This window comes from Salvelinus fontinalis, chromosome 18, assembly GCF_029448725.1.
Source record: "Salvelinus fontinalis isolate EN_2023a chromosome 18, ASM2944872v1, whole genome shotgun sequence".
Classification (NCBI taxonomy): Eukaryota; Metazoa; Chordata; class Actinopteri; order Salmoniformes; family Salmonidae; genus Salvelinus; species Salvelinus fontinalis.
In genome coordinates, this window is record NC_074682.1 from 19,892,586 (window position 1) to 19,919,199 (window position 26,614).

The 26,614-nt window shown below is 43.1% G+C and overlaps 1 protein-coding gene across 2 annotated transcripts in view; it reads right to left on the reverse strand.

The window, feature by feature from the left end:
- LOC129815123 (receptor-type tyrosine-protein phosphatase gamma-like) overlaps positions 1 to 26,614 on the reverse strand; it is a 305,416-nt gene that overhangs the window by 217,780 nt on the left and 61,022 nt on the right. For both annotated transcript variants that reach the window (XM_055868515.1, XM_055868514.1), the window contains exon 2: positions 12,335 to 12,439. In XM_055868515.1, the coding sequence (XP_055724490.1) occupies positions 12,335 to 12,439 (105 nt within the window). The remainder of the gene's footprint in view (positions 1 to 12,334; positions 12,440 to 26,614) is intronic.

Sequence of the window (26,614 nt, forward strand, 5' to 3'; positions counted from 1 at the left end):
CAGTGGGAATTCCGTTCCCCTGCACATGATCAAAGGTGCTCCGGCAGATGGATATTCCAAGGAAGTGCTCTTGATTGCACCCTGATTCCCCCTCCTGTTGGGTTATTCCCTCTCTCTCCATCTCTCTTTCTCCCTCGTTCTCTGTTTCTCCCTCTACCGACGGACATGGCTGCATACAGTATCTCCATCTCAGCTCTGTGATTATCTAAAGGCTGCCGGGCTGAACTAGAAGCCTTCTGCTGAACCTTCATTTATCTACACACACACACATGCACGTTGCGCACACAGACACCTACACTTGAGCTGATCTCATTCACTCCATTTTGCTTTCACTCGCCTGATCGAGGCACATTTAATTAATCTATTCAGAGAAATAGTATTTCTGTAAGCTAAAACAAATCTTGATCGCCTGTTGATAGAATAACTGTGGAAACTAAATAAAGTCATCCAGATAAATAGTTCGTGAGCAGCTCAGTTTGCTGGCTGACAGGTGAATGTTTCCATGCATTTATGAAAATGATGACAATTACATAATTCATCCTAATGCAGCCTAAGGCTTTGCATTACTAATACGTTGGCGTGTTTATAACTCCAAGTAATATCTTATTCTGCATATCTTATGTAATAAAAATATTACTACCAAGCCTCCCGTGTGTACGTCAGGAAAAATGATTTAATGAAGTCAATAGCAGCCTGTAATTCCCCCTCACTGCACTTCCCTTCCCCCGTTCCCTCCTTCCCTCCATTCATTCATCTCTTCTCTATCACTAGCACAGTCTATTCCGTGCTGAGGAATGAGAGGAGAGGAGGAATGGAAGGAGAGGAGAGGAGGAAGGGGAGGAGAGGAGGAAGGGGAGGAGAGGAGGAATGGGAGGAGAGGAGGAATGGAAGGAGAGGAGGAATGAGAGGAGGAATGGGAGGAGAGGAGGAATGGGAGGAGAGGAGGAATGAGAGGAGGATTGGGAGGAGGAATGGGAGGAGAGGAGGAATGGGAGGAAAGGTGGAATGAGAGGAGGAATGGGAGGAGAGGAGGAATGGGAGGAGAGGAGGAATGAGAGGAGGAATGGGAGGAGGAATGGGAGGAGAGGTGGAATGGGAGGAGAGGAGGAATGGGAGGAGAGGTGGAATGGGAGGAGAGGTGGAATGAGAGGAGGAATGGGAGGAGAGGAGGAATGAGAGGAGGAATGGGAGGAGAGGAGGAATGGGAGGAGAGGTGGAATGAGAGGAGGAATGGGAGGAGAGGAGGAATGGGAGGAGAGGAGGAATGGGAGGAGAGGAAGGGAGAGGGAGATCCATCCACCATACTCCCACGTACCCTTTATAACCCACTTACAGGCCCAGCCACTCACAAACAGTCAGGAGAAATAAAACCAAACAAGTAAAAACACGGCCAAACACTTGAAATAACACAGGATTCACTCAGCGGCAAACAGCCAAATCAGAGAAGCTAGGTATCAGACAAAGACGTCTAGTTTTGGTCTCATATCTTTACCTCCACCCACCCTCTCTCTCTCCCTCCTTTCTCTTTTCCCTCATCCTTTCCCTCCCTTCTCTCCCTCTCTCCTGTTTTGTGTGCAAAGCGAACGGTGTGTCCCTGGTAAGATGGCAGCAGCTGTAGCAGTGATTTTTTATTTTTTATTTAACTAGGCAAGTCAGTTAAGAATAAATTCTTATTTACAACGACAGCCTACCGGGGAACAGTGGGTTAACTGCCTTGTTCAGGGGCAGAACAACAGATTTTTACCTTGTCAGCTCGGGGATTCAATCCAGCAGCCTTTCGGTTATTGGCCCAACGGTCTAACCACTAGGCTACCTGCCACCCCAAATGGTGATGGTAGTGATCTCATCGCCAGGAACACACCGCCTCTCAATGTGACCTACATGCTTTATCTGCGTGAGGCGCTTCTAACTCACACCTCTCCTTCTCTCTATCCTCCTCTCTCTCTCTCCAACCTTCTCTCCGCCTTTCCCCATCTCTCTCTCTCTCTCTCCAACCTTCTCTCCGTCTCTCCGTCTCTCCGTCTCTCCCTCTCCCTCTCCCTCTCTCTCTCTCTCTCTCTCTCTCGCTCTCTCTCTCTCTCTCTCTCTCTCTCTCTCTCTCTCCTCCGCTGTATCCGGAGCTGAAGCATGCCTGAGGTCAGGGTCTAAAATGGAGAGATTACTCAAACAGTACAAAGTCATATTCAATTAGGGCGGCAGGATACTGGCTGTACAGTAAATTGCACAATTACTGCAGTACAGTGGCAGATATGCGGCTCCGTTTTCAGGAAAGTGTGCTGCTGTCAGCAGTGCTGGGTCATTCTATTAGAGTGGCCTCATGATGGGCCGTGCTGCTCTGCCGTGCATACTTAAACACAGCACGCAGACAAGCTCTGCTCGCCGCATTCATGAACAAAAGAAACAGAGCCTCACAGAGCCAGAGAGCAAGGGCTGTCTACCTATCTCTCTCATTAATTAATTAATTTATTTATTCCTTCACACACACTCTGCCCATCGCTCTCATTTGCTCTTCTGTCATTCTTCTGTTCACTCCTTGTCATTCCCATTTCCAGCCTCCACCTCAACCCTCCCTTTCCTCCCTTCTCTCACACTTCCTGTTTCTGTTACAGCATTATGTCACATGATGCATTTGCATAGGTGAATTCGTTAGCACAAATTGAGAGCTGCAGCAGAGCTATCTGATCTATTAGCTATAGTATACCCTGAGAACAGGCGGAGCCATTCAGAGATACCAGACAACGTTCCTGTATCACAACTAAAGCCAACTAAAGGGTGACCATACAAGCAAACACTGACTGACATAGTAGTGTGAAAGGCAGACAGAGTAAAATAGTGATTGAGATGTGCCACCACAGACAGGGACAAGTAGAGCCACGAGTGAGAGAAAAGAGGACTCAAACACCACAATAGGAAGCTGCTCTCATTAGCATGCCAAGTCAGGTCTGAGGCTTTGTTTTTATTCTGTTAGGCTGCCACACGTCTCTGTTCTCTACAAACATTCAGCTGCCTTGACACAATATCTATCCATCCATCCCTCTCTCTCTCTCTCTGTCTAGATCTCCCTCTCCCTATATTTCCATCTCTTAGTCTCTCTCTCTCAGTCTCTCTCTCACTCTCTTAGTCTCTCTCTCTCTCTTAGTCTCACTCTCTCTCTCTCTCTCTTAGTCTCTCTCTCTCTCTTAGTCTCTCTGTCTTAGTCTCTCTCTCTCTCTCTCTCTCTCTCTCTCTCTCTCTCTCTCTCTCTCTCTCTCACTCTCTCTCGCACTCTCTCTATGTTTGAAAATAATACTAATAATTTCTCCATCTTCACTGCAGATCATTGTATAAGACAAGGACTGCTGTTGACAGTTGAGTCTGTAATTGTCATGATGTCATTTCAGAACCTCTATGGCAGGCCATTTTGTAAAGGTTGGCATGACAACCAGAAACCCACCCGTTGTCATAACTCTGATAAATCTTGAATTACATGGAATTCCACTGAGTGCCGATGCAATCACTGAAAGGAGTTGGATAATACACAACCCATCACACCTTGCACGAAGGACCCTGTCTGAAGAGCCCATTCAGTAAGTAATGTACATATTAAGCTATTAGGTAACACCCTGAAGTGCATTTTAGGAAAAGGTGAGCACTGCAGAGTCAAGGTAGATCCAATTAAGCTTTTCATTGTCCCCTACTACAGCAAACTGAAAATACATAGAGAGTCTATTCAAACGCATATTTACATTTCCTCAGAAATACACAAAGAAAAACTATACGTGTACAAACAATCCTAAGAAGTAAAGTCACACTTAAAGAATAGAAGGTTGATTTAAGCATACCAAGTAAGCAGCATACTGAAGAGGATTAGAAAAGACCATTCTGTTTAATATCCTCACAGAAATGACTAACTTTATAAGCTGTCTATTTAAGTCACAGCCCTTAGTCCTCTGAAGTTAAACTACATTACAACATATCATCAATTTCCATCTTCATTCCTTTTCTTCAAGTCTGCACACAAAACATTGAGAGCTCTCAACTCAAGCCTGCCAGTGAATATGAAACAGGCTACGAGGACTGATATGTAAAGGACAAGGTGGTGAATTCTCTATCTCATAAATGAGGGTACGTCTCCCCATTGATGCCAGAAGTATTGAGGCCACCAGGGCTTTAAAATTAATATCCAGCAAGTTGGGGGTGAGGGGAGGGAGGGGCGTGGGGACGATTTATAATGCCTTTGAGGTAATGATTTTCTGAAGTGGAAAAGTGGAACTTTCCATCAAATCAACTTTAATATGAACTTGAATGTTTGTAGCGGCGTCTGGAGCAGAAGGCAGAGTTGACAGAGTGAGGGAGGGCCTATTGATCTGGCCTCAGTGTTTCAGTCAAACCCTCACAAAAAGGCCTCTTAAAATATATGGGATAGCACTTGTAATTATGAATACCGTAAAAGCAGTAAAAGCAGTCCCCCGTGATGACACATCAGAGTTCTAAAGCTCTGTCCAAATGAGCTAGTTCTAATCAGATCCACTGGTGTTCTGATGACAGATTCCAGCATGGCTACCTCACTAAGGCACAGCAGATTGCCCCATCTGCCTGCCAGAGAGAATGACGCATTAACACACACAGAGAGAGGGGAGAGCTTAGAGCTGTGTACAAACTCAGGCGATATTTAAGAACAACCCTACATATACTGTGTGCCTCTCTTTTCCTGCAGGTCCCTTAGGCCCAGAAAGAAAGCAAAAGAAAGAAAGAAAGAAAGAAAGAGAGAGAGAGAGAGAGAGAGAGAGAGAGAGAGAGAGAGAGAGGAGAGAGAGAGAGAGAGAGAGAGAGAGAGAGAGAGAGAGAGAGAGAGAGAGAGAGAGAGGAGAGAGAGAGAGAGAGAGAGAGAGAGAGAGAGAGAGAGAGAGAGAGAGAGAGAGAGAGAGGAGAGAGAGAGAGAGAGAGAGAGAGAGAGAGAGAGAGAGAGAGAGAGAGAGAGAGAGAGAGAGAGAGAGAGAGAGAGAGAGAGAGAGAGAGAGAGAGAGAGAGAGTTTTGAGTTTTTATAAAACCTTTATTTTCTACTCAATTGTTAACATAAATAATGACACACTGCCTTTTCAGAAATGAAACAATGAATGTAATTCCTACACAAAATAAATAAAATAAAAATACAAAAGAACATATACATTCAACTTATTTCCTCAACAAAAAATAATTTCCCCTCCTCTACAAAACAAAGCGCTCCTTCATATGCCCACTTCTCCTCAAACAATGGGAGATCTTTTACAGCTGAGAAGAACTCAAAATCCACTTTTATTCTTGCTTTCACTAATCCTTTAAAAACACATCTTATATCCTTCTCATATCCCGTGTCTATTTTATGTTTCCTACTCAAAAAAATTGACATCTTAGCTTGTCCCAAAATAAAATTTAACATTTGACATTTTCTTTTCTGTTGCTTACTATATTGAAACCCCAAAATAAAAACATTGTTATTAAAAATCTCACCTACAGCTCTAAACAATGATTCCAGTATTTCCAATAAAGGTTTTATCCTCTCACACTCCATAAAACAGTGAAAAATGGTTTCTCTTATATTACAAAAAGGACATCCATCTCTAACATCTGAATTAATGACAGATACAAAAGCATTAACTGCAATAATGCCATGTAACACCCTCCATTGCATATCACCAGTACCCTTTTGTAACGGTGGTTTGTACAGTGCTCTCCATGCTGGCTTTACCTTGTCATCAATTCCCAATTTTACCCTCCATGGAGTGTCTTTTCTATTTTTCAATTTCTCTTTGTTTAACACCTTAACACACCCCCTATACAAATCCTTCCCATTCACCTCATCCAAACCCACCTCCTCCAACCCTCTCAAATCCAACAATATACCCTTTCTCTCTGACTCTGTGATATTTGGTGTAATCCCTAATCTTGGAAATGAGACGTCTTCATCTTGTTCCTTCTTCTTGTGGCTATTAAGCATTCCCCACTCTTCCGCTGACAGAGCTTTCCTGCAGCTTCCCAGCATTTGTCCAACAATCCTTTCCGACCTCACCCCCAAATGTTCAGCCAACCGTCTTCCATCCATTAAGTCGGGCCCAGCCATTGCCATTAACTGTCTTAAGGTGATTATTTTTCCCTTCACCAGAATCTTGGAGAAATGTGGAACAGCTGCAGTTGTACAATCCAGTCTTGCCCCAAACACCAGAGGTTCCTCCAACAGCCAATGCACTGACTCCGCTGAAGTTCGTCTGGACACCTTCATTATGCTCCACACTCTGAGAAGACCTCTGTAAAACGGAGGTACTCCCTCCCTAGAAATCTGGCTACTATCAACCAGAAATAAAGCCTTCTTTAAACCTAATCCTCCAACCCTCTGTAACACAAGGCCTGCTACCCCCCTCCACACCACATTTTCCTGTCCATAAAGCAACCTTTGAATAAACTGAAAACGGAAAGCAGCAGCCCTACTAGCAAGATGTACCAGACCTTGTCCCCCCTCCTCTTTTGACAAATACAAAACACTTTGTGGAACCCAGTGATATTTATCCCAAAAAAAATCCACCATAATTGCCTGTATCTTAGCCAGAAGACCAGATGGTGGTTCTAAAACTGCCAACCGATGCCATAATGCAGAGGCAATCACATTGTTAACTATAATAGTTCGCCCCCTATATGACATTCGAGATAACAACCAACGCCATCTCCTCATCCTCCCTTCCACCATTTCAACCACCCCAATCCAATTTCTTTCCATAATCCCCTCATCTCCTAAGTACACTCCAAGATACTTAAACCCTCCCTTACACCATTCCAATCCCCCTGGCAAAGCCATGATCCCTCCAGACCATTCTCCAATCTGTAAAGCACAACTCTTTTCCCAATTTACTTTTGCCGAGGATATTCCCCTAAACCGATCAACCATTAGACTCAAACTATCCACCTCCGCTTGATTTTTCACTAAAACAACTACATCATCAGCATAGGCTGAAAGACGAATAGGAGGAATATCCTTGGAAAGGTACACCCCTTCAATGCGACTTCTAATGCTATTTAGTAGTGGCTCTATAGCAATGGCATACAGCATCCCTGATAAAGAACATCCCTGCCTAATACCTCTACACACTTTAAAAGGAGCACTCAAACCACCGTTAACTTTCAATACACTTTCAATGTCACCATATATCACCTTTATCATGTCAATAAAACCAGAGCTGAACCCAAACGCCTCAAGCGTATGCCATAAATATTGATGTTCAACTCGGTCAAATGCCTTTTCCTGATCAATTGAAATTAGACCTGCATCCAACCCAATAGCCCTAGAGATGTCCAAAAAGTCACGAATCAGAGAAATGTTATCCCCTATCTGCCTGCCAGGAACACAGTAGGACTGGTCCGTATGTATGATTTGCCCCATCACCTCCCTCAGCCTGTTGGACAAAGCCTTGGACAGGATCTTATAATCAGTGCACAATAAAGCCACCGGCCTCCAGTTTTTCACCTCCCTAGGGTCTCCCTTTTTGGGCAGTAGGGTGAGGACAGCCCTTCTGCAGCTTAATGGTAGTAACCCTCCGGTTAAACTATCACTAACTACTGCCAGCCAATCTTCTCCCAACATAGTCCAAAAAGACTTAAAAAAGTCAACGGGAAGCCCATCAAAGCCTGGTGCCCTTCCATTTTCCATGCCTTTTAATGCAGAGTATAACTCCTGCAAAGACAATGGTTGCTCAAGCTCAACCTGAGCTTCTGCATCCACCTTTGGGAGCCCATCAAGGAACTGCTGTGTCACTGTTTTATCCTCTTTGTACTCACACTTGTAGAGCTCAGCATAGAACTCTACTGCCCTCTTTCTAATTTCACTAGGGCTAGTGAGCTCTTGTCCAACAGCTGATTTGAGACAATGAATAATTTTTCTTTGTCCATTCTTTTTCTCTAAACCAAAGAAAAATTTGGATGAGGCATCCATTTCAGATATTCCCTGAAACTTACTTCTCACCAATGCCCCCTGTGCTCTGATACCCAGCAGGTCTGCCAATTCAACTTTTTTTTTCTTGAGTGCCTGCGTATGGCCTCGATCTCCTGTGGTCTCAACCAACGTCATGAGTTCCACTATTTCAAACTCTAGGGCTTTCATTGATCTGATGATATCCTTGGTGACATTCCTCGTGTATTGATTACAAAATTGTTGAATCTGGATTTTCCCTATATCCCACCACTGTTGAATGGATACAAAACTGTCCTTTTGAGACCTCCACCTCTCCCAGAAAAAACAAAAACATTTCCTGAAGTGAGCATCACTCAATAAAGTTATATTAAAATGCCAGTATGCGCTTTTGGGTTTTACATCATTAATGAACACCACCTCTGTTATTAAACAATGATCAGAAAATCCCACTGGGGTTATCACACTTGATTTACAGACCTGAGATTGATGCTCAAAACAATAAAACCTATCTAACCTTGCCATAGAGATGATGTTCTCTCTCACATGCGCCCAGGTGTACTGCCTTGTGCCTCCATTTTGACTCCGCCAAATATCACACAATTCATGTGTTACAATGAGGCGTTTTAAAAAGGTCCTTGAGGCTATATGAGGTTCTTGGTGATTTCTATCTAAATCACTGACTGTGCAGTTAAAATCCCCAGCAATAAATAAATAATCTTCATTGTTACATTTCTCAATGGTATTTGATAATGTCTCTAAAAAACATACCCTCTCAACTGCCACCACTGGGGCATAGACATTTATCAGACACATAGTGATGTTTTCATACCTTGCTCTAACTTTTAATAACCTCCCCTCAACTACCTCTTCAACCTCATAAGACAAAGGCAAAAACCCCCTTGAGAACAATATAGCCACACCCCCACTTTTAGAATTTTTATGACTACACACCACTGTCCCCCCCCACTCCTTTTTCCACATAACTTCATTTTCCAAATTACTATGCGTTTCTTGTAGAAAATTTATGTCACTTCCCTTTCCCCTAATTAACTCATACACTATCGCTCTTTTTTTAACATCTCTTCCGCCATTTATGTTTAAAGAAGAAATCTTAAAACTGCTCATGAATGAAAAAAATATACAGAGGAAAATACAGACATCCCATCTCTTTACAGGGTTAAAACTGCAACTAAACCCTTTCATTTTCTTTAGAATTTACATCACTTATCACTCTCGTGACCACCTTCTTAAGTCTAGCAATTTCAGGGCTTGTCAAACCTCCCCCTGTTATTTTTGACATCAAAAACTTTGCTGATTCAATAAACAATTCACTTTCAGGGAAAAAATCAGTTATATTGTAATCCTGCATATATTTCTTCCCTTTTGTCAACTTCAGAAATTGGCGTACCTTCTTAATTCCATACCTTCCTTCCTCCCCAATTATCTCACTATTTTGTTGTGACGCGTCAGATGACTCACTCCCGCTCTCTTCCCCAGAGGAAAACTCCCCCATCTCTTCAACCTTTTCATCTTCAACTAATTTATCAATCTCTACCTTCCTCTTAGAATTAGACCCTTCACCACCCCCTACATTCTTTCTCTTACTTCTCGGTACTTTGAAAACAGCTTCTTCCTTTCCTGTTATTTCAATTTCCTCTTTATCTCCAATTTCATTTTCCAACACCACCTCAGCAACGGCAGTCGCAATCTCACAGACTGCTTCCCCTCCCTCCTTGTTCTGATCCACCACAATTGTCCCCGTATCCACACTGCCTTCCTCTCCCCCTTTTCCAACCACATCTGCCCACCTTCTTCCTTCCCCTGTACTTTTAGCAGGTTCATCTCTTTGCGTCGATGCATTATCTGTACCATCACTATAACTACTACCGGGCTCTGCGCGCTCCTTCTCAGGACAACTACGCACCAAATGCCCCTCTCTTCCACACCCAAAACATTTCATTGATTCAGTAGAAGCGTAAAAAACATAATCAAATCCATCAATCTTAAAACTGAACGCTAAATTCAGTTCATCAACGTCCTTTTTTAAGATCATATGCACTTGCCTCCTATGAGACACGACATGTTTCAGCAACGGAGATTTGCATCCAAAAAGAACTTTCTTTATTGTAGATACAATTTGACCATGACGCGATAATTCTCTCTCCAACACTTCATCTCTAACAAATGGTGGTACGTTAGACAATATAACCTTCTTAGCCGGATTCATAAGTGGAAATACCTTCGTCTGTGTCTCCCTCAAAACAACACCGTTCTCCACCATCGTATTCACTTTTCCAATAGAATCTAAGAATATCACTACTGCGCTATTCATCCTTGAGGCTGATTTAATGCTATCATACCCAATCATACTACCTACCGCTAAAACACATTCTTCCACTGAACATCCAACCTCTGCCAAAATCTTAATTCCATTGCGCCGACTAAGTTTTTCATACTCCAAACTCTCACGAGTGGACATTTCAACCAGCCTCAACCAGCTGGTTGTGCCCTCGCGAAAACAAACAACCTCAAACTATCCCACCACCCCTCTACTTGTTAATTAATAATTAGAACAATTATCTTTAAACCAACTAATCAATATATATATATTTACATACCAAAACCCAATAGAATGAAAAGAAATCCAGTCGCTCTCACAAACACTCCTGCTTGACGACTCACTTCCCAGCATGCACTCCGAAGAGAGAGAGAGAGAGAGAGAGAGAGAGAGAGAGAGAGAGAGAGAGAGAGAGAGAGAGAAAGAAAGAGAGAAAGAGAGAGAGGGCGTGAGTGAGAGAGAGAGAAAGAGAGAGAGAGAGAGGGAGAGACAGAGAGAGAGAGAGAGAGTGAGTGAGGGGAAAAGAGAGAGAGAGAGAGGGATGGGGAGACAAGAGAGAGAGAGATGGGGGAGAAAGAGAGAGAGTGGAGGGAGAGAAGAGAGAGAGAGGGTAGGAGAGAGAGAGAGAGAGAGAGGGTAGGAGAGAAAGAGAGAGAGGGAGAGTGGGAGAGAGAGAGAGAGAGAGTAGGGAGAGAGAGAGAGAGAGGGATGAGGGAGAGAGAGAGAGAGAGAGAGAGAGAGACTAAGTGAGAGAGAGAGAGACTAAGTGAGAGAGAGAGAGACTAAGTGAGAGAGAGAGAGAGAGAGAGAGAGAGAGAGAGAGAGAGAGAGAGAGAGAGAGAGAGAGACTAAGTGAGAGAGAGAGACTAAGTGAGAGAGAGAGACTAAGTGAGAGAGAGAGACTAAGTGAGACTGAGAGAGAGGGAGAGAGACTGAGAGAGAGAGAGAGAGAGACTAAGAGAGAGAGAGAGAGACTAAGAGAGAGAGAGAGAGACTAAGAGAGAGAGAGAGAGACTAAGAGAGAGAGAGAGAGACTAAGAGAGAGAGAGAGAGACTAAGTGAGAGAGAGAGAGAGAGAGAGAGACTAAGTGAGAGAGAGAGAGAGAGAGAGACTAAGTGAGAGAGAGAGAGAGAGAGAGACTAAGTGAGAGAGAGAGAGACTAAGTGAGAGAGAGAGAGACTAAGTGAGAGAGAGAGAGACTAAGTGAGAGAGAGAGAGAGAGAGAGAGAGAGATGCAGTTCAGTATTATTTAGTGTGGTTGCTGGTAGTATAGCGAGGTATGAGGGGTTTGGAGAGGAGCAGTTGCGGTGGGTGACCAGGCCCCCGAGGGACTGATGATTATTAAAAACCCATGCATAACCTCATATCCCCTTAAATAAACCCTGCATAACCTCATATCCCCTTAAATAAACCCTGCATAACTTCATATCCTCAGCTGACTCTCACACGCATATGTGCACACACACACACACACATCTAAAACACTGACTATAGCACCAGCAGAAATCCAGCCAGCTTACAAAATGGAGGCATCTCTGTGATCGTCCAACAGAACCTGTATTGTTTTCCTCTTGCTGAAATTACACCCACAGTTCCATCAGTGTTATAGAACTCTTTAATATTATAAGTGTTCCATGACACAACATATAATCAGTAGATCTTAGCATTAATACTCAGCTCGCTAAGTGAATCTGTCACAAGATCCACTTTGCCCCAAGCCCCTGGCTTTAATGCAGCGGCGACGGGTTACAATCAGAGTAAACAAACAGAAATATTTAAATAAATCAAATAAAGATCATTTGTTGCCTGAGGCTTGGTTGCACAGCAAAAGATGAAGGTTCCTCCACTCCAAATATCGCTCAGAGGGACAACAAAAGTAACTTTTTCTCCACAGAAACATAAAAATAAAACCCCCACAGAATCCCTGAGGCCTCTTCTCTAAAGAGCAGGAGGATAGGGGGAGAGTGGGCAGGGGAGGTGGGGAGAGAGGGGGGAAACAGAGGAGAGAGAGTAATAACCATGCTGCACACACACACGCACGCACGCATGCACGCACGCACACACACACACACACACCTGAGTAGGCCCAGTAGGACTCCTCAGCCGCTCTCCTGAGTCTGGTCCCAGGCACTCGGCCATCTTGGCTCCCTTGCGTGGCCCCAGGCTGCCCTCCTGTCAGCGCTGTGTGGAGGAGAGAAAAGACAAGGATGTCACCAACATGGCACTGCACTCGCTTACTGTTGTAGAACAAAAAAGCACTCATTAAGAAACAGGGTCTGACTGTGACTTGAACACAGTTGAATTACTCAACCGGCACCTCAAACAGTGCTTACAATGACTCACCAAAACATCCTACCACGAAAGCCACAATAACATTCTTAAACATAGGCGTGAATACAGATACATAGTGCAGCTCATTGGTAAAGAGAGGAGGGTCTCTGAACATTGAGGCAGAGAGCAGGGGACCAACCTGAGATAGGATGTTGCCTCTTTGATTATGGCTGTGTGTGTGTGTGGATGATGGTTGTGTGTGTGTGTTTATGTATGTGTGTGCATGTGTGTGCTCCTTCCTTTGTCAGATCTGATCACGCCAGGCCCATTGTGACTGTGGCTTTGGGATGTGAGCTGCTGGCTGCTCAGGGTTTTGGTTAAGAGTCACCCATGCACCCCCCCCCCCCCCCCCCCACCTTGCTGTGCCACAAATGGGCTTTGGCAGTACCTGGGGGTAACTGCCATTCTACATCTCATCTGACATAAAATGGCCACCTGCAGCTATAAGGACAGAGAGAGAGAGAGCGTCACAGGTAAGAGAACACAGTGTAGGTTACTTACTTACTCACTGCATCACCATGGACACTGGGCCACCACAGATGACAATCAAAGCATAATGGAATTTTAAAGGCTTCTCGCTGGGTATTGTGGGAACATAAGGGCTTGATATAAACAATGGGTGACTCTTTGCTTTTGCTCTTCTTTAATTCTTGGGGATGTAACCTTGAGCATGACTGTTAATGTCAATGACAGTCTATGGCTTTTCTATGAATTACATTGTCTATTCCCAATACTCAATACCCCATCTCCTCCACCATCTTCTCACTATTCTTCTTCCTGTCTCTCTTTCTGTCATTCAATGTCCCTCTCTCCCTTTGTCTCTGAACCTTCACTTGCTTTCTCTAACACACATACCGTGTTAGCTCATTTCCTTCCTTCCCACGGCTGCACCGCTTCGGACGCCGGTGAGTCATTTAGCAGCAAGCCACTGTCTACACCGGTGTCCATTAAAGCAGTCAGTCAGTTCACAGTGCCAAAGTCCAGCACAGAGGCCCAGGGCTGCAGTGAAACTATCCTCCACCACTGTAGCAAAATTATATTAATGTCAGTGCCAATGACAACATGGGGAGGGGAGAGGAAACTAGGGATGAGAGGAGAAGAGGCGACGATGGGGGAAAAGTATAGAGAGAGACAGATGGCAGTGTTGGGGTTGAAGGAGAGGAGACAAATAGATGGAGAAAGAGGGACAGAAGAGGACAGAGCTATGTAGTGTCCGGTCATTGTGGGGCGGGACTATTTTTACAGCCCAGCCCGCTCTCCTAACGACAGTATCCGGGTCACTGTGATGGGCAGCCTGCTGCCTGGCAACTGTTCAGCAGGAGGAGAGGAGGGGAGGAAGAGGGGAAGCAGGGATAAAAGAACAGAGTCCTTCTTTGTGTTTCCAGAGGAAGAGAAAGGAGGGAAGACAGAGGGAATAGCCTTCGACTTCTAGTGCCAGTTTAAAAACAGTCACAAGGGCTTACAAGGTTTAATAAAACACATGGAATACTGTATTTGCTTAAGGAGTAATACATTTAGCAAACTATGGGCAAAAGCACCTAAGGAGAACACTGCAATTACCATTCAACACATCCACCTCCTGCCCTCCTATCCACTGCTCTCTATCTCATCTACCACAAGTCACCACTTCCCTGCTCTCCTAGACCCTGTCAGAGACGATCAACATCAACACAGCCAGCAATGCAGCAGACACACACAAACCACACACACGCACGTGCACTCGCGCGCACAGACACACACACCACCAGCAGTCATGCACTAGTGATGTGAAAAACCCTGTCTAAAAAAACAGCAACTTATTAAGATTCATTGCATAGGCCATATAGTGTTGACTTGAGAAAGTCCTTGTTTAACAGTGGAGGTAATGCTAGGGATGTCTCCAATGATCTAATGCGGCTGCCAGAGGTTCCATTCTGCTGTCCTGGCCTAAATGAATTTTGACCCAATAGACTTCTCCTTTCCTATTAGAGAAATGTGCTCTTATGAGAGAGAGATTGGGGGCTGACATTTTTGTCATACTCTGCAGTAATGATAATGATAATGTGAGATTGAATCTAATAAGGCTCAGAGTGTAGAACTATAAAACCTCTGCACGGATCAGGTCTCAGCTTTAACAGAAAGCCCAATACAGTAGACAGTTCTGCAGTGTCCTGGAAATAGAGAATGCCATTGGTGCTTTCACAAGAAGAATATAGTTGTGATTGGTCTTGCCAAAAAGAGCCTATCGCACCCGCAATGTCAACCTCCAGATTCAATAGGATAGAGAACTCATATAGAGCTACAGTTGAAGTCAGAAGTTTACATACACCTCAGCCAAATACATTTAAACTCAGTTTAACTATTCCTGACATTTAATTCTAGTAAAAATTCCCTGTCTTAGGTCAGTTAGGATCACCACTTCATTTTAAGAATGTGAAATGTCAGAATAATAGTAGAGAGAATTATTTATTTCAGCTTTTATTTCTTTCATCACATTCCCAGTGGGTCAGAAGTTTACATACACTCAATTAGTATTTGGTAGCGTTGCCTTTAAATTGTTTAACTTGGGTCAAACATTTTGGGTAGCCTTCCACAAGCTTCCCACAATAAGTTGGGTGAATTTTGGCCCATTCCTCCTGACAGAGCTGGTGTAACCGAGTTAGGTTTGTAGGCCTCATTGCTCACACACGCTTTTTCAGTTCTGCCCACACATTTTCTATTGGATTGAGGTCAGGGCTTTGTGATAGCCACTCCAATACCTGGAATTTGTTGTCCTTAAGCCATTTTGCCACAACTTTGGAAGTATGCTTGGGGTCATTGTCCATTGGAAGACCCATTTGGGACCAAGCTTTAACTTCCTGATTGATGTCTTGAGATGTTGCTTCAATATATCCACATACTTTTCCTCCCTCGTGATACCATCTATTTTGTGAAGTGGACCAGTCCCTCCTGCAGCAAAGCACCCCCACAACATGATGGTTCCACCCCCGCGCTTCACAGTTGGGATGGTGTTCTTCGGCTTGCAAGCCTCCCCCTTTTTCCCCCAAACATAACAATGGTCACTATGGCCAAACAGTTCTATTTTTATTTCATCAGACCAGAGGACATGTCACCAAAAAGTAATATCTTTGTCCCCATGTGCAGTTGCAAACCGTAGTCTGTCTTTTTTATGGATTTGTGGATATAGATACTTTTGTACCTGTTTCCTCCAGCATCTTCACAAGGTCCTTTGCTGTTGTTCTGGGATTGATTTGCAATTTTCGCACCAAAGTACGTTCATCTCTAGGAGACAGAACGCATCTCCTTCCTGAGCGGTATGTTGGCTGCGTGGTCCCATGGTGTTTATACTTGCATACTATTATTTGTACAGATGAACGTGGTACCTTCAGGCGTTTGGAGGTCTACAATTTATTTTCTGTCTTGGCTGATTTCTTTTGATTTCCATGATGTCAAGCAAAGAGGCACTGAGTTTGAAGGTAGGCCTTGAAATACATCCACAGGTACACCTCCAATTGACTCAAATTATGTCAATTAGCCTATCAGAAGTTTCTGAAGCCATGACATCATTTTCTGGAATTTTACAAGCTGTTTAAAGGCACAGTCAACTTAGTGTATGTAAACTTTTGACCCACTGGAATTGTGATAGAGTGAAAACAATTTTGTTATTTGTGTACAATTGTGTAAACAATTGTTGGAAAAATTACTTGTGTCATGCACAAAGTAGATGTGCTAACCAACTTACCAAAACTAACGTTTGTTAACAAGAGATTTGTGAAGTGGATGAAAAACGAGTTTTAATGACTCCAACCTAAGTGTATATTAACTTCCTACTTCAACTGTATATCTGAAAGGGGTGATAAGCAAGGACAGAATGTAAACACACCGACACAAACACACCATGCAAAATCTGCAAAGCAAATACAATAGACGTGCGTGCCAACCACAACTTTGTACGTACTGCCAGTAATGCTGAAAAAGCCTGAAACTTTGGCTGACCCTGTCTTTGTTTCCACACAGAAAGAGTCACACAAAAGTTCCTATTGAGAAGAGATATGGAGAACACTGGTTCCTGCCATCCATCCATCCATCACGGCGGGCCAGCTATTGAAGCTATTGCTGCCTGTTTGCTCTCACTTAATTAAAATGCAGAGCCGAATCCTGTGTTCATGTACTTAACCTTGGCTTTTTTATACACTTTTTATCCTCAGTGGTTCGAGGAGGTAGCATGGGGTGTCCAAAAACGCACACACACACACACGGTCAAACACACACACAAAAACACAGCACGGTGTGAGCCAGCCAGGGCAGTCCTCTCCCCCGTGGTACATTTCATTAGCATTCTTTACATCTCTCTCCAATACCTCTTTACTGCTGAAGGACAGCCGCGGCAGGAAAACACACACGAACACACACATACACACACTAAAACCTACTAACATGAATACAAAACACACCCTCTCTTATTCTCTCACGAACACATACACACACATACTGGCAGTCCAAAACACTTGCACCGTGGTGATCAGAGAGTAACAGCTGTCACGTTAAATAAACCTTGCAAGGCTGTAATAGTAATAGTTCTCCACGCACTCTCTGTTGGGTGACCAGATCCCCAGGCAGAGGGACAGGCACAGGGTCTGGGGTAGGGATTAAGATGGTATGGGGCTGGGGCTGTGGATGGGGGTGCAAGGAATAGGGGCTGGTAGTTTGCTCTTGGCATTTGGCTATAGGATAGGAGCTGTAGTTGGGCCTAGGGTATGGAGTTGAGACTGGGTAGGGAGAGAAGCAGAGATAAGAGGGAATCAGTCCCCGGAGACAACCCAGCATGGGGTAAGTCCACCACAGTCTCAGCCAAAGGCAGTGAGAGCAGTACACAGATGAGCGAGAGAGAGAGGGGTGAGAAAGAGAGGGATAAAGAGAGAAAGAGAGAGAAGGGTAGAGAGAGCGATTAGAGAAAGAGAGAGAGATAGCGAAAGAGAGAGCAAGAGAGAAAGGGAAATAGAGAGAATGATAGAGAAAGAGAAGCAAGAAAGAGAGAGGTGAGAGAGACAGAAAGAGAGGGAGAGAAAGAGAGATAAAGACAGAGAGATAGAGAAAGAGAGATAAAGAGAGAGAGAAGGGTAGAGAGAGAGAGCTGTAAAGCCAAAGAGCCAGTGCATCGTCCATGAAGCAGAAACACTGGAAGGCAACACGAGAGAGTGTCGGAGGGACATTACTCAAATGGGTCTTTAGTGTCGTGGAAAATCCACTTGAAGTCGCGCGGCAGCTCCAAGCGCCCGTCTCCCTCCTCTCCTCCCTGCATTGATCTGCTATAGACAGGAGACAGCGAGCACGATGGATGGTCGCTCCATTTACACTGATGCTAATTAATAAGCGGTCTGCCGAGGACATGGTCGCTGAGCCAAACACAAAGCCAACACTGACACCTCCACTGTGAAGGCAGACAGTCCTGCTACTGTTAACACAACCTTTTGTCCTCTGCAATTATAAACACAGGGGCTGCCATGCGTTCCTTTATACCCCTATCACAAAACAAGGCACATTCTGCCACTGTGAAGGAAATAGCCCATTCATGTTTCAGTAGGCACTGCCATCTGTCTATATCCAGATACTGTACACATTGAAACCACGACACAGGAGTAAGTCCCTTATAGATATTTCCTTAGTTCTTTGTTCATACTAGGGTTGCAAAGTTACCAGAATCTTCAGTAATTTTGGTTATTAACAGAAAATGTATGGCTATCTATCGGAACTTTGGTCATTTATACTTGAATAATTTAAAATAATTAATATAGTGTCCATATTGTCTATGAGTTTCTAGAAGATAGATCATATGGTTTAAAAGAAAATATCCTAATTAATCAAAAAGCATCTAATCAACAATGGCATTATTTCAATTACCTCTGCAACTCATCCAACTTTTGACTTTTTCACAACTACCACTATTTTTATGCCAAAACATTGACAACAAATACAGTGTCCATATTGTCCATGAGTTTCTATGAGTTTCAAAATTCTTCAAGCTCTGTCAAATTGGTTGTTGATCAATGCTAGACAACCATTTTCAGGTTTTGCCTTTGATTTTTAAGTCAAAATGGTAACTCGGCCATTCAGAAACATTTACTGTCTTCTTGGTAATCAACTCAAGTGTAGATTTGGCCTTGTGTTTTAGGTTATTGTCCTGCTGAAAGGTGAATTTATCTCGCAGTGTCTAGTGGAAAGCAGACTCAAGCAGGTTATCCTGTAGTATTTTGCCTGTGCTTATTTTTTAAAACATTTTTTAATTTAACCTTTATTTTACTTTTTATCCTGAAAAACTTTAGTGCCTCATTGCAAACAGGATGCATGTTTTGGATTATTTTTTATTCTGTACAGGTTTCCTTCTTTTACCTCTGTTATTTGGGTTAGTATTGTGAAATAACTACAATGTTGTTGAATCATCCTCAGTTTGTTCCTATCACAACCATTAAACTCAGTAACTGTTTTAAAGTCACCATTGGCCTCATGGTGAAATCCCTGAGTGGTTTCCATCCTCTTCGGCAACTGAGTTATGAAGGATGCCTCTATCTCTGTAGTGACTGGATGTATTGATATACCATTCAAAGTGTAATTAATAACTTCATCATGCTCAAAGGAATATTCAATGTATTCAATGACCTTACACATAATTGCATGTGTGGGGTACAGAGATGAGGTATTCATTCAAAAATCATGTTAAACACTGTTATTGCACACAGAGTGAGTCCATGCAACTTATTATGTGAATTGTTAAGACAATTTTTACTCCTGAACTTAATTAGTCCTGCCATAACAAAAAGAATACGTACTGACCCAATAAATTCATTTTTTCATTTTTTATACATTAAAACAACACCATTTACCTGTTACATTATGAGGTATTGTGTGTAGGCCAGTGACAAAAAATCTCAATTTAATAAAAAATAAAGGATATGTCATGCTTGCTGAAACCCTCATAATAACCTCTACAAGTCTAAGCCGCTGAGAGAGGGGGGGGTAAAATATTTTTGAATGGCCTTTACTGCTATAGCCAATAGAAAAGCATTGAATAACACATTCATAAATGGTAAAAAAGGTAGTAAAAAAGAAATCATAAGAAATTAGATTTTGAATTGTCTGTCCCATATCGAGGAGATACTGTATATGAATGCTCAGGGAATACTTGTGTTTTTTTGGACACTTATTTTACCACTTATTTTATTTGGCACTAAACTACCTCCATACTTCCATTCGTCTGTATGGGTTACCTTCAGACCAGTCCTGTATTCATTTGTATGGGTTACCTTCAGACCAGTCCTGTATTCATTTGTATGGGTTACCTTCAGACCAGTCCTGTATTCATTTGTATGGGTTACCTTCAGACCAGTCCTGTATTCATTTGTATGGGTTACCTTCAGACCAGTCCTGTATTCATTTGTATGAGTTACCTTCACCATCGTGTTTGTGAGAGTCTCATCTTTCCATAGAGTGGTCATAACTAGTTTTCGTTAGAAGACCGATTTTCGGGACGTCTCATGGTCTGACAAACACCACTGTAGCTCGGCCACCTTCCACTACTGATGTGGAAGGGCGAAATTGGCGGATGCGGTGGATCGAGACGCAGCCCATGCAAAAACAGATATCTCTATCTTAAACTGTCGGATTTTTGTATTATGTTACTTTGATTGAGGCACAGATGCATCAATAGACTCTTAAAGACACCAATGGTATTCAATAAAACCACAAATTGATGGTTTGTATTTAGGATCATGTTTGAAAGCTTTGCCATTCCATTTTTTATTTTAAAATCATCTTATTTAAAGGTGCACTATGCAGATATGCAGAAATTGCGCTGCCATTTCCTGGTTGCTATGGGACAAAACAAGCAAGTATAGTGTACAGAATCATTGTACCATCTAAACCGAAGTGAAATATATTTTCCATAACCAAAAGTATGGCATTTTCAGCTGTTTGAAGCTGGTGTACATAACTGAAAGTAAAAGATGCAAAAACTAAATTGAAGAAAAGGAAGCAAAGAAATAGTGCACATAAAACAGATCTACCGCTTCTTAGACTTGTTTTCAAAGATACAACAATTCTGGTAGTTTACTGGTAAACTTTGAAAGTTTCCAGTAATATACCCTCCCTTTGCAACCGTAGTTCATACACTTCAACAGACACTATAGGAGGAAGCACAAGAAGAGACACACTTTATAATAAATTAGATAAAGGGTTGCATCCAAGTCAATCATGTTTAATGGGATTTTTGTGGAACCTACAGTAGCAAGTTTTATAAAAAAAAGCTAAATCTGTGTTTTTATTTAGGGTTATGGATATGTTTACGGTAAAGGTTAGAGAAGTCCTTTATAGCATGGCCCGACAGCAATGACCAAATCCACAGTACAGTGCTACCCCGTGAGGGAGCAGTCATCTCATAAGAATGCAGAGCAGGGGACTGTGGGTGATCTTTAGTAATGTTCCGGCTGATTGGTGGAGGATGGAGGGGTGATTTGTGGGCATCGTCTTCCCGTAAAAAATCTGCATTCATCTGTGGCATTCACGGAGGGCAGGAACTAAAGAGAAATTAGATGCAGTCGTTTCTTTTTTTTCTAAACGGAGGCTTGAAGGTCAGTACATATAAAACAATCCATAACAGATGCCACTTAGCAAAATCCAAGTGCAGACAACAGACATCTGCTACTGCACGTCTCTCTCGCTCTCTCTGCATTACAGTGAAAGGGGAAATGGTCTGCTCTCCTAATAACTCATGCAATTCTCATGTGACATTTCAATAATCATAAGGATGGATCTATGTCCTCTAGCGCTCAATGTTGTCTGAGCTCTTTTTCTAAGCTCCAGTGTGCTGCTACGGTATTGTCCTTTTTGATGTATGACCCTGTAGCGTGTAGTGTATGGTGTATGCTGCTGCTGTTTTGACTGGGTCTCCCTCAAAAAAGACGTTGTTAAGCTCAAAGGGGCCATCTGGGTAAATAAAGAATGAGTACACAAATAAAACGGGGCTGAGCAGGATAAAAGTGGCAGTATGGTAGTGTAGTGACAAATGACAGCTCTTAGACTTGTGAGTGGAGCCATTATAAAGAACACTGTTATGTTGTTCTGGGCTCCTTGGGCTCCTGTAGCTTAGTGGTCTGTCTTCATGACATTGAGGACAGTCAGGTTAAAGCTAGTACTGAATGTCAGACACAACAATCCCCACCCCTCCATCTGTAATATAAGGTCAAAACAAAACCATGTGGATGGGGTGGGGCTTCTGACCTCATCTCATCCAATCAGAGATCTCTGCTGTATAGGGCACAGAGGCGTGAGGGTTTGTGTTGGTAGAGGAGTGTCATCTGGGAGCGGCAAAGTGTCAGAGAGAGCAGTGGGGAGCAAAGGATGTGATTAATCTGAGAGATGAGATGTCTCCTCGCTGGGTGGGTGAATCCACACCACGCCTGCATCATGATGAGCCAGCCCAGCCAAGCTCCAGGACACACTGTTAGCCCTAATGACATAAGCGGAGTAATGATGGCTGCCCTGTTAGGAGCATCCAGAGGGAGCAGCAGAGAGAGAGAGAGATATTCTCTAAAAGTAAGGCTTGGTAAAGTCAACCAACAACCTCTAAGCATGAGGAAACTAAGGCTTTACAGCACACAGGATACAATCACAGCCACACAAACACACCACATACAGTACTGCGACTTCCATGGCTAAGAAGCTCCCTGCAGATGAAAGCCTGACCGTGATTATCCCTCTCTAAGAGCCTCTCCAATGCAGTGGCTAGATATGACAGCTGAGAAGAGAGGATCTACAGTTCCAATGCAGAATGGAAACGTCAGTAAACAGACTACAGTTACAGTTACAGCATAGGACGGAAACTAAGTCAACACAGCCAACCCTCCTGACCAGAGCAAAGGCATTCAGAAAGGTTGAGGGGGGTGGGCTACTTGAGCAGGATGGACTGACCCCAGATCATAGGCCCAGAGGTTAAGAGGCGTAAAGACAGAGGGACCTTGAAATAGCACAGCACTTCCTGCTTCCTGCTCTCATTTAGTTACAAAAGCTGGGCATGAGCCACGGAGCTAGCTGGCGCACTACCGCCAAGGTCAATGCACTGGGCCTCTCTGCAGTCAGGAAAACACAAACTCACAGGCACGGAGACACATGCACACGTACGCACACACACAAATGCACACAAACACGCACATTATTCATACACACATATTCACATAGAGAGAGAGAGAGAGAGAGGGAGAGGGTTGAAGGAAGACATGAAACAAAGAGCACTACCACACTACAGGCAGTCATTGACATGTACACATTACCCTGTCATTGCATCATGGCATGGTGAATGTATTAGCACCTATTGCATCAAGCCTCTTTGCAGTAGCTTCGTTTCAACAATTAGGACTCATTGTATTGAGTGTCGGGGATGAATACGGAATCAGTGAATGACGCCAGCTAACATGCTCCACTGTTACAAGGGCAGCTCCTCTTCAGATTGAATGAGACTGAGCATAATAATAAAAAATATGATTTATAACAGCCATCACACTCAATATTCTTCAAGTACGCTGTAGTGCTGAGCGATTAAATCATTTTTAAAACAACTAATTGACCACATTGGTTCAATTATTTATATTCCATTCCGTTTGTTTATTTTCTGTGAGTTCGATGTTTCTGTAGAGATAAATAAGATCAAGCCTGAAATGGGTGATGTAGTAGTTGTATTTTCCCACAAGCCAATATTCTACAAAGTTAGCCCAGAAAATGTGGTAATTAACTGCCAAGGACCATAATCCATTGTGCGCCCGCTTACACTTGTCCGGTCTGTGCGGAGCAGACACAGAGAGAGAGAACACTCGATCCAGAAGGATAGAAAGCAGTTGCTTCGCGAGCCTGAAAATACATGATCTAAGTGATTGATAGTTGGTTCTTAGCAGTCATAAAAGTATGCCTTATTTACTTGGAAGAACTACAAAAAATTTGATTTTGTCAGGCAGCAGCTCTTTTGAGAAAATGAGGACTTGTAATTAAATAACAAAGTAATCAAATAAAACAAATATTTTAGTAAAGTAAATTCATGTAAAATAAATGATGATTAATAAGTGATAATGGAGAGTTACTACCATCATGGGACTTTAATTCACTGTTTTACTCTGTGTTATTACAGTATTCAACCCACATAATGCAAAGTGCATTCAATATCAAAATAAATATATATATATTTTTTGGAAAACCGTGATTATATTTTTAATAATGAAACTGAAACGATCTACTTAAAGCACTAAACGCTCATAACTAGTTCACTGGCACTTTCATAAAGAAGTCATAGTCAATATATGGTAACGACATGGAGAAAGTTACAGTATACAGTTGACCATATGAAATGCTTACTTGAGTCAGCGTCTGACTGAGATTATAGGTCTCTTGCAAATACCATCTGATTAGTAATTCAGAATCAATAGCCCAGGCCTTCGCTGCTCCTGCAAGCCAGAGACTTAACCTAAGGGGTCAAGACCAGGTCAATGCAGCTCCAATACTGATATGGGCTCAGGGTCTTTATGTTCAACCCATACACTGTTGTAAAACAAGTCAATGAATCATCTGCTCTTTCTATGACACACAGTGATTCTTCCTGTATTTCACAATTTCCTGACCTACGACCTCTCACAGAGTGCTTTGCATGCTGAGGTGTTCCAGCATGTGAATTCATCAGTGTTCTACAGCAGTCGTTTCCAACTCCTTTTGAATCCATATGGGCACCTGTGACCTGTGTACTGATCCCACCCGAGGCTAGTGTAATTACAATATGCTTCTTTGTGTGATTGTATTGGTCTCTGTCTCTTTATCACTCTCTCTCAGAGGTTCTTCTCCCTGGGTTCTGGTTCTCAGTTTGTCCGAACAAATATGGCCTCCGTCACGGTCATGGTGACCATTGAAATGGAGATATGAAAGATGAATGTATTTCTCCTGTCAAGATTAAGACAGCTGAATGAGTAAAGCTACATGCCCAGTGCCAGATGCAAGTGTTTTTTGTGTGTGGGGGGGGGTGTATTAAATTACATCGATAAACATAGAGCCAATAAACATAGTTTTGTCAGGAGCAGAAGTTGCAGAGTGTAATGCTGCAGTATGGGATGCGGATGAGTGCCGGATACAGTGTACAGTAATTCAATTAACGCCCAGGCGAGGTGCTTTCACCCTCCTAGGGCTCAACGTGGCCCCAAATACAGAGTCCCCTAGCCCACCCCCTTGGAACCCATCACCCATCCCCCCTGCCCTCTGCTAATGACAAACCCACTGCTTCATGTCTGGACAACCATCTGGTGGCGCTGAAGCTTTTAAACCAAATCAAATACTGTTGCCAAAGAGACCTGGGTGGGAGATATCCTACAGAGAGCTGCAAGCCTGTGTGTGTATGTGTGTTTCAAGATATTTATCAGAGATATTTAATTTTGGTTAGTGTGATGAATTGTGGTTGCATAGGGCACTCCTCAAATGCATACACGTCACACACACATGTACAAACACACAGTAAATTACGTGGGAATGTTCATCAGGGGTGGAACCGCAAAAGAAGTGAATACTGTCCTGCTATGTCTACTTACTGCTCTCCCTAGCGTATTGGATTTATTTCAGGAAGTACCACATGCTATCCATACACCACCAAAGACTTTGTCCCCCACATCACGTTTAACAGCTGTCAAATACTGCCAAAGCACCTGCCAAGGTACTGTGACTGTAAAATGAGCTGAATCTCTGCGAGATGCCTTAGATACAAGCCAAAAGCGTTAAAAATTAGGTTTAAAAAACTATGCATTTGTGGAGAGGGAGGGTGCAGAAAATACAAAATCGTATTTTCCAGAGCCTAGCCACACCTCAGTCACAGCTTGACACGGAGTACCGAAGTCATCCGCTCAGACTCACTGTGGTGAAGCAAAATATTCCCCTTATTAGACTTTGTAAGTAAAATGCCTGGTGTTAACGGCTTCAAGCAATTTGCGATAAGGCAGCGGACTGGTGAGGTGAATCCAGCTAATAAATAACTAGAGCTGCTGGAACGTATTTTTAGAAGGAGATAAAACATACCTGGGAAATGTATTTCTCCCAGGGACAACCAAATGTAATTATTAAGATTGAGATTAGGGGGAACTAGGGTTAGTGGAAGGGGGTTAAGCGGTGTTTGGGCCGGGGGCCGGGGGGAAGGGACAGTCATGGTGGGTGTAGTTCGGTATCAAGGACACATAAAACTCTGGTATCTTGATAAAGCTTATGGAAGGAGCATAGAAAGACAGAAGCATTGATTTCAGTTATCTCTCCTCTACAAAATTATATGTGTCTCAGAATGAATTATGTGTTCTCTGAACACACTAAACCACAGTTGCACTTGATTGACAACTAGTGACACCCTTGAACTTAAGTATTGAGTATAAACATGATTTTAAAGAGGCTGGAGATAAAGGGAATAGAGTCACTACTAACATTGTATGCCTGAGGGACTGGGATTTGTTTTTGATAGAGGGTTTATCTGATGAAATTCCAAAAATCAAACCCATATCATCATATCACTGTGGGTCTGTCTGTGTGTGTGTGTGTGTGTGTGTGTGTGTGTGTGTGTGTGTGTGTGTGTGTGTGTGTGTGTGTGTGTGTGTGTGTGTGTGTGTGTGTGTGTGTGTGTGTGTGTGTGTGTGTGTGTGTGTGTGTGTGTGTGTGTGTGTGTGTGTGTGAGAGCGTGTGTGTGAGAGCGTGCCTGTGTGAGAGCGTGTGTGTGTGTGAGAGTGTGTGTGCGTGTCTGCTTGAGTGCATATGCACATGCACTTGTGTGTGTCAAACTCAAACCTATCTCACCTCACGCAGATCACACACATCGAAGGGGTGCAGAGAGAGACAGACGAGAGAACAGAGAGGAGGTGATCTATACACACCAAACCGCTCCCAATGGAGGTAAACGGGGCGAGGGTGACATTACTGTGCGCACGTTGATAGACAAGAGGAATCCAACCACATTGATCAACGCGAGACAGCGTGTCAACTATTTACAATGGG